This window comes from Astyanax mexicanus, chromosome 10 (genome assembly GCF_023375975.1).
Source record: "Astyanax mexicanus isolate ESR-SI-001 chromosome 10, AstMex3_surface, whole genome shotgun sequence".
In the NCBI taxonomy this organism is placed as follows: domain Eukaryota; kingdom Metazoa; phylum Chordata; class Actinopteri; order Characiformes; family Acestrorhamphidae; genus Astyanax; species Astyanax mexicanus.
The window spans coordinates 17833072-17842447 of NC_064417.1; the positions used below are offsets into that span (position 1 = coordinate 17833072).

At 39.7% G+C, this 9376-nt stretch overlaps 1 protein-coding gene across 1 annotated transcript; it reads left to right on the top strand.

The window, feature by feature from the left end:
* Positions 1-3131: 3131 nt before the first annotated feature.
* On the top strand, positions 3132-7181 carry cav2 (caveolin 2). Its single transcript, XM_007234181.4, has 3 exons — positions 3132-3365; positions 4296-4483; positions 5770-7181. The coding sequence occupies exons 1-3, from the start codon at positions 3210-3212 to the stop codon at positions 5918-5920; spliced, it is 495 nt and encodes a 164-aa protein (XP_007234243.1). The 5' UTR covers positions 3132-3209; the 3' UTR covers positions 5921-7181.
* The last annotated feature ends 2195 nt before the right edge of the window (positions 7182-9376 follow it).

The following is a 9376-nucleotide window of genomic DNA, read 5'->3' on the forward strand; positions in this document are numbered from 1 at the left end:
ACACACTCTTATACACATACACTCACACACTTACATTTATTCACACACACAAACACAGACATTCCCACACACACATTCACTCTCACATACATTCACACACACACTTTACACTCACACACACACATTCAATCTCACACTCACTCACACACATACATTTACTCTTACACTCACTCACACACACTCACACACACACTCTCACACTGACACACACATTCACTCTCACACTCACTCACACACACACACATTTAATCTCACACTTACTCACACACACACATTCACTCTCACACTCACTCACACACACATTCACTCTCACACTGACACACACATTCACTCTCACACTCACTCACACACACACACATTTAATCTCACACTTACTCACACACACACATTCACTCTCACACTCACTCACACACACTCACACATTCACTCTCACACTCACTCACACACACATTTACTCTTGCACTCACTCACACATACATTTACTCTCACACACACACATTCACTCTCACACTCACTCACACACATTCACTCTCAAACTCACTCACACACACATTTACTCTCACACTCACTCACACACACTTTCACTCTCACACTCACTCACAAACACACAAACACATCCATGCACTCTCACACTTACTCACACACACATTTACTCTTAAACTCACTCTCACACTTACTCACACACATACATTCATTCTCACACTCACTCACACATACATTTACTCTCAAACTCACTCTCACACATACATTCACTCTCACACACACACATTCACTTTCACACTCACTCACACATACATTTACTCTCACACTCACTTACACACACAAATTCATTCTCACACTCACTCACACACATACATTTACTCACACACACACGTTCACTCTCACACACACACATTCACTCTCACACTCACTCAAACACACACATTTACTCTCACACTTACTCACACACATACATTTACTCTCATACTCACTCACACACACTCATTCTCACACTCACCCACACACACATTTACTCTCACACTCACTCACACACACACGTTCACTCTCACACACACAAATTCATTCTCACACTCACTCACACACATACATTTACTCACACACACACTCACACACATACATTTACTCTCACACTCACTCACACACACTCATTCTCACACTCACCCACACACACAAATTCATTCTCACACTCACTCACACACATACGTACATTTACTCACACACACACGTTCACTCTCACACACACATTCACTCTCACACTCACTCACACACATACATTTACTCTCACACACACTCACACACATACATTTACTCTCACACTCAGTCACACACACATTTACTCTCACACTCACTCACACATACATTCACTCTCACTCACACTCACTCACACACACACCTTTACTCTCACACTCACTCACACATACATTCACTCTTACACTCACTCACACACATACATTTACTCTCACACTCACACACACACACACACACTCTCACACTTACACACACACTTTCACTCTCACACTCACTCAAACACACACATTTACTCTCACACTCACTCATACACAAAAATGTACTCACACACACCTTCACTCTCACACTCACTCACTTTTAAACACACATACACTCACACACTCACTCATACACATATTCACACTTACTCACTTTTAAACACTCACACACTCACTGATACAAATTCACTCTCACACACAATCACTCTCACACATTCAATCTCACATATACACACACACTCAGGTAAGGTGAGGTGAGGAAAAGTAAAGCGAGCGAATGTGAGGTTAGGATAGGTGAGGTGATGTACAGTAAGGTGAGGTAAGGTGACCTAAGGGAAGGAAAGGGGAGGTGAAGTGAGGGAAGGTGAGGTGATGGAAGGTGAGTTGAGGTGAGGTAAGGAAGGGTCAAGTAAGGTAATGAAAGGTGATGTGAGGCAAGGTGAGGTAAAGTGAGTTAAGGGAAGGTGAGGTAGACTGTGGGAAGCAAAGGAGAATAAAGATAAAGGTGACAGAAGGGAATGTGAGAAAAGGTGAGGAAAGAGAAGGTGAGGTGAGGGAAGGTAATGTGAGATGAGCTAAGATCAAAGAAGGTAACGGAATTGAAGGGGAGATGAGGTTAACTGGGTTAAATAGATAAAGGTGGGGTGAGAAAAGGGAATGTGAGAAAAGGTGAGGAAAGAAAAGGTAACGTGAAGAAATGTAAGGTTAAGTGAGGTAAGGTACGGTGAGGTGAAGAGAGATAAGGTGTGTGAAGGTGAGGTAAGAAAAGGGAAGGTAATCTAAGGTGAGGTAAGGTGATGTGATGTGAATGGAGGGAATGTGAGGTGAGGTAGGAGTGGAGAGGCAAGGGACAGTGATGTGAGATGAGAGGAGCTGAGGGAAGGTAAAGTAAGGGAATGAGCTGAGGTGATGGGAGTTAAGGTAAGGTTAAGTGAGGTGGGAAGGGAAGATGAGATGAGGGAAGGTGAGGCGAGGGAAGGTAAGGTGATCTATTGTGACAGAAGATAATGTGAGGGAAGGTGAGGTAAGGAAAGCTGAGGAAAGGTGAGACAAAGGAAGGTAAAGTGAGGTGTGATAAGGTGAAATGAAGTAAGGTGAGTTAAGGTGAGGGAAGATAATGTGAGAAAAGGTGAGGTGAGGGAAGGTGAGGTAAAGAAAGCTGAGGAAAGGTGAGGCGAAGGAAGGTGAGGTGTAATAAGGTGAAGTAAAGGAAGGTGAGTTAAGGTGAGGGAAGATAATGTGAGGAAAGGTGAGGTGAGGGAAGGTGAGGTAAGGAAAGCTGAGGTGTAATAAGGTGAAGTAAAGGAAGGTAAGTTAAGGTGAGGGAAGATAATGAGGTGAGGTGAAGGAAGGTGAGGTGAAAAAAGAGAAGATGAGGGAAGGTGATTTGAGATGAGCGGAGAGAAGGTAAGGTGAGGGGGGGGGAGTTGAGGTTAAGAATGGTAATGTGAGGTGAGGGAAGTTGAGCTGAAGTGAGGGAAGTGAGGTAAGGTGAGTTGAGCTCAGATTCCTGTGTTCAGTATCAGGTCTGTATTAGTCAGTGATCTGAAATACTGACCGCTTGTCTGTAAGTCTGTGGTGAGGTGTGGGCGTTGTCATGGGCGGGGCGTTGTCATGGGCGGGCCGTTGCCATGGCCATGGGCGTGGAGGGACAGTCCGCGCGCACGGCGGAGAGCTCTGCGCGCTCTGCTTTAGAAAGTAAAAATGGGTCTCGAAAAAGAAAAATCAGAAACGCGGGTTTTAATGGATGAGGATCTGTTCAGCCGGTCGATTGAACCCATCCTTACCAAGAAGGAGAAGCTGTACACACCAGAACCGGACCGGGACCGGGACCCCCGGGACATTAACGCTCATTTAAAGGTAAGGGTTCAGCCCGCTGCTCTGCACTGAGCTGTCAGGATCAGCTCTGAGCTCTGGGCTCTGCTATAATAACAGTAAATTGTGGGAGGTGTGGTGATGTGTCAGGTTTAAAGGTGTAAATACGCTGTTTTTCTGTTGAATGATTGAGTTTACACTGGCTACACTTCTTCAGGTTCAGTGATAATAATATTCAGCAGCTGTTTCCAGTATAAATCGCTCTAAACGCTCTTAATGCTTTGTTTCTTTATACACCCGTTTTCCGACAAGCCTAACTTCCTGCGCCATGATTGGATAAAAGTTCTAAACCTCTTCAGCAGCAGCCAATCACTGAAAATGAGGCGGGGTTTGTGTAACATTTGTTTTATATGTGTTTTATGTGTGTTTTTTTTTTTATTCACTTGTAATATACAAATAATCCTAACATGTATACATGATGAGGATATGAAGATTTTAGGGGAAATTAGCTAATCTTTTAAATTAAATCTTTATAACCATATTTTATGGAAGTGGGTTGAACAACTTCACTATAATTATATTCATTAATCTACACAGTATAGTGATATTCTTACCTTTGCATATTCCAACTTAAAAAGAGGGTTAAGTGTTTTGATTAAGGGTTCAACTGCGGCACTCTAGTGGAAGTGGGCATCAAGCATACAACCATGTGATCAAATTCAATAAAGAACAAATGCCCAAGTTAAATATTATAAATATATTTTTAATACTTGATTTAAATGTCTGTTTTAGGATATGATTTTCACTCATCATGTTGTAATTTATGTTTTCAAGTCATCAATGTGCCAGTTGTGTTATTCTTTGCAATTTAGTCTAATTAGAATTGGTAAGTGTAGTTACACATGCATTATGAAATCGTTCCCGATGCTAGAAACCATAATGTGACATCTGACTTCTGTTTTCGCTCCTCTTCAGGTTGAATTTGAAGACATCATTGCAGAGCCAAGCTCTACTCACAGCTTTGACTCAGTGTGGATATGGAGCCATGCTGTTTTTGAGCTGCTCAAATACATCTTCTACCGGCTCCTCACCACACTTCTCGCCATCCCCATGGCTTTTGTGGCTGGAATTGTCTTCGGACTCCTCAGCTGTGTACATATTTGGTACGAAAGTGCTTTTGTTGGTTAAAGATTTTTGGCTTTGGGGCGTTTTTCCACAGACCCATTTGCAGCATATTTGCTTTGGCTGGTAGCCGCCTAGATAAGGACTGGCACTGGGCAAAAGGAAAAAACATAGACAAAAACATTGGAAAATAGGAAAAGCAAAGGAAAAACACAATCACGTTTCATGTTACGTCATAGTTCCTCCATGTTGTGCATATATAGCTGTGTATGTACATGTGTACCAGGAAAAAAGGGCTATATGTTTAAATGTGCTGTTGCACAAACCTGTGTCCAGAAGTAAAAAAAAATGTACAAAGTGCTGGAATGCAGGCTTCTGCTAAGAGTGGAAAAAAGCTTCACATAGCTCCTTCCAGATTTCCAGCATTCTAGTCAAGTTCCTGACTCTTCACATTTACACACAAAAAGGACTTGTGTAGTTCTGTTGGTATTTTTGGTTTGCCACTTGCTCCTGTGTGTAGCTCACTGACTATTTATTTACTACAAACTTTTGAGAAGATTAGAAATGTGTAGCATTTGAAAGGTACATTTCTGATACATCAAAACAAAATTTTTATTTTGATATTTTATTGTTTTTGTCTGATCTGATCTAATCATGTATCTCTCACAAAACAAATAGGAGTGTTATAGAGTATGGTAAGAAAATCTGGCAAATGGCAACAGCACCTTTACTACAATACTACCATCTGTCACACAGAGAGCTGGCACCAAAACCATTAGACAATACAGGAAGCACCTGCTGTGAAGGCTTAATGGCCATGCTGATGTTTATAAAGCACCGTTACAGTTATCTTAATTTACTGGACCACAGAGATGAGAACAGCTGGGGTGAGGAATAGCAATGGTAATATAATGCCTCATTTAAAGTAAAGTATTATGACAATGATAACATAAACCCTTAAGGGTAGTTTGTCATAACTTGCAAGTAAGGTAGGTTTTGTTGCTGAACATGCCCAATAACTACTTACCTTGACAGAAAAGGCCCATTTAACTAACGAGTATTTCTTACAGCCACTGATGTGTTTTTGTTTTGGAAGAAAGTAGTTACCTGTAGCTTGGTGAACACATTTTCTGACAGACTGCTTAAAGGTTTTGAATAGAAGTGCATAGATACAGAAATATGTGTGTTGGATGGTTCTGGTAAAATTTAATTTTAAATAAAATTTAATCATTCGGATAAATCATTTGAGACGGATTAATATAATTAAAGTGTAAAAATATGCAACTGCCATGTAATGTACTGAAGTGTTGTCCTCTGTTGTGTGCAGGGTAGTGATGCCCCTCGTGCACAGCTGCATGATGGCCCTGCCGTCTGTCCAGGTGGTCTGGGCCAGCCTGATGGACATGTTCACTGGGCCTTTCTTCCACAGCTTCGGCAAGAGCCTGTCTTCCATCAACATAAAGACTGTGCAAAACTAAAACAGATTTAAGGAATACTCCAGTGATTTGGCATAATCTTTCTGTAGGCCACCTGTAGCATAGAGTTGAATAACACAGACAAAAACTTTTTTGTAGCACAAATAGCACTTTGTCAGCTTTGAGACAGTGTGTTGAAACTGACCATAGTCTACTGATACAGCAGTTAAAACACTGGAGTATTCCTTTAAGTCCTATTACTTTCAGACCAATTCCTTTAACAACAGATGTTCTCTATGACATGCTTTCTTCTACTTGAGTGCCTGAGCTTAGACATTACGCTCAGACCTTATCAGCTGCACCTGATGCACCCTAAAATCAGCTGTTTGTTTTGATCTAGGTTAAACCATATGTATTGGCTTTCTAGTAAGATGATGGCATGTCATGTATTAAAAACAATAGCAAGGTTAAAGAAAAGGAAGAAAATATTTTTATTTCCATATTTGTTCACCAGACAAAACCTGACTCCTGTTTCACAATATCAGTAGTGAAAAACAGTTGCTTATTTAAAACGTATGTGTGATTAAGCTTTTATACTGTATATGAGAAATTACATATGAATGTACTGACTGAGACCTTATTGTCTGTTTATTCCCTAGTGTACATTAGTATATAAATGCTGAGGTGCAGCTTATTGCATTCTTTTGCATGCTTATTATTTAGCTAGTGAAGAAATGATGCTACTGCATAACAAGAAGCAAAACAGGGAACAGAGAATAAAATAAAACTGGTGCCAGCTACATCCTGCTGGATAGTAGCTCTTTTGTGTTTTCTGTCTAAATTAATATTTATTAACAATAAAAGAACATAGGGTGTATTACTTTTATATTTTAGAGATATCCTTTGTTAAGTTTATTTTTACACAACATTGCCTTATGTGCATACATACTGTCTGAGCCTTTAGGCGTAGGCCTCAATGACAGATTGCTCTGCACACAAAGTTAACATTCCATAAAACATCAAGGACCATGATGGATTTTAGAGAGTAATTTATTCCTGCACAGTTTTTCAGACCGCTTGCCTTGCAAAGCTGCATTTGAAGTGCTGCCTGCTCTTTTTTAGTAGCTGCTCAGAGAAAATGGAAGGCTTGTTTGTGCAATGGAACATGAGGTGTTCAGGTGTTCTTTTTTCTTCCTCCTCCCTATTGAGTGATGTAATGTAGCAAAAATCCTGAGTGCAACAGAGCTCAATAAGAGAGAATCTTAGAGATCAGGGCCAAAAAGCCTCTCAGTTACTTTGCCAAATAAAGAAATATTTAAAGTGATACTCTTGTTTGTCTTTTTTTCATCTCATATCTGTGCAAAAATATTTCACCCTACCTCTTAGTTATCAGTTGTAAAACGGCACATGTAGAAATCTCTTGCCGTTTGCCTGAGGGGAGATAGCATATTACACAAAGTGGAATGTTCCATGTAGACGCCATAGAACCTGCCCAGAGTTCACTACGTACTGATATACACTGAGTTTTATGCGACAAAGAGCTGTATTCACATTTATTCCAGAGAGTCCATGCATTAAGATTGATTAATCCCTGATTAGTCAGCAGGTATGTAATTTTTGTTCACTTTACCACATAATGTTTTACATCTCTTGTCAACACATACCTTTCACTCACTGGAATATGTGAAAGCTAAAAACAGACTGCATTCATTATTTACCTTTTCTTCCAAAAGCAGTTTAGCCCCACCCATTCATAAAGAAATTTTAGGTATTTCATCCTGAGCTGACCTTTAACAGAAGCAGATTGTCAATCAAAGGGAATTTATTAGATTTAAAGGTACACAGGAAATTTGGCAGTGTTAAATCAACACTGTTAGTGTTAAATTAACACTTATTAGTGTTAAACTTTACACTCTCAGTGTTAATTTAACACTAACAGTGTTGATTTAACATTGCCAAATTTCCTGTGTACTATGCAGCCTGTTTTATCATAAGGAATAAAATGAACTTGGAAAACAGTCATGTAAAAATGAATTATGACCATTTCTGGTCTAAAACTTTAAAAAAAATATTGTAAGATTTTGGCCATTTAAATGGTTTAATTTTTACCATTGGCTGGGTAGCATTAATATCAGCACTATATGCTAAGCATATTACAAATACACTGTGTACAAATAAAGTTTCTCTCAACCAGCAATGCAGAATCAACAGTGCTAGTGAAAACAGCAATGTTCATTTGAGCTCTCATAATTACACTGTATAAACTGATAAAGGAAAATTTTACTATCTTTCTCTCCTTGATACCACACACACACACACACACACACAGTACTCTGAACAAAAGCCCTGTCTTTTTGCATGCCTTTGCATACTGGCCATAGAGAACAAATCATGTCAGTCTTCCATTGGGGTGTGTCTCCAAGACAAGACATGTAGAACTGAAGGAATGAAGGCCATGGTTTAAACTAGAATAAAAATGTTTTTCTTGTATATGAACAATTTGTGTACAAATTCTTTGAGTTACGGTTCTATAATCAATAGAATCATTGCCGTTAAGAAACATCATTTGAAGAACTGCCCAGTGCTTACATTTTATAGAGTTAGCAGTTTATTGCATAGTTAATCAAACATCAGTAATTAAACAATTTAGGGAGGGTACTTTCCAAATAAAATGTTGTCCACCAATACAGCAACCTGTACATTTGAGGGGGCAATAACATTAAATAATCTTTTCATAACTTAACCTTTTAAAATAGAAGAAAATTATCTGTAAGGTGGATTAATAAAGGTAATGAAGCACATCTTTTGAGGACACTGACACTCTTAATACCAAAATAAGTATAGTTCGGTACCTTTTTTTACATTTTTTTTTACATTACCTTTTTTAAATATATCAAGGTATCCAAACAAAATAGTACCAAAACTTTGTAAATATGAATGAATGTTTTTACTTCTTACCTTAAAACTAGCATGTCTGTTTTAGTTACAAATCTTAAAAATGCTGCATATAAAACCACTGTTGAGACTTATGCAGCATTAGCACTGAATACATTTAGTAGCGCAACCCCTCCATTCACTTGGGTTATTTACCCTGAGTTAAACCCTGAGCTTCACATTTACTTTACAGACTTAAGGTGAGGTTTTACATGTGTGCAGCTTCTTTAGCATCTACAGGGAGCAATTATGGCCCTGATTGGGGAAAATCACGTCAGTATATCCACCACTACCCCTGCTTGAGTGGCAGGCTAATGGTGGGTTAGGGTTTCACTCATCACAGAGCACACTTGTCCGCGCAGGTGACGGAGGCACAGTTGTGAGGCTGTGAGCAGCTCGGTGGATTCGAGCCAGAGGGATTTAGCAGCTCTGGACTGGAGTAAAAGAGAGGGGTTAATACATACAGGCGCTTGGTTAAAGAGGCAGAGACTGGGATTCAGTTAATGCTAGTGTTACTGCTCCTGTCAGTGTGTGTGTGTGTGTGTGTGTGTGTGTGTGTGTGTGTGTGTGTGAGGACTCAGTCGC

Bases quoted from the DNA above. Each gene is read 5' to 3' on its own strand.
- cav2 (XM_007234181.4), top strand. From the start codon at position 3,210: ATGGGTCTCGAAAAAGAAAAATCAGAAACGCGGGTTTTAATGGATGAG. The intron at 3,366-4,295 runs GTAAGGGTTCAG...GCTCCTCTTCAG, and splicing joins ACATTAACGCTCATTTAAAG to GTTGAATTTGAAGACATCAT. The intron at 4,484-5,769 runs GTACGAAAGTGC...TGTTGTGTGCAG, and splicing joins CTCAGCTGTGTACATATTTG to GGTAGTGATGCCCCTCGTGC.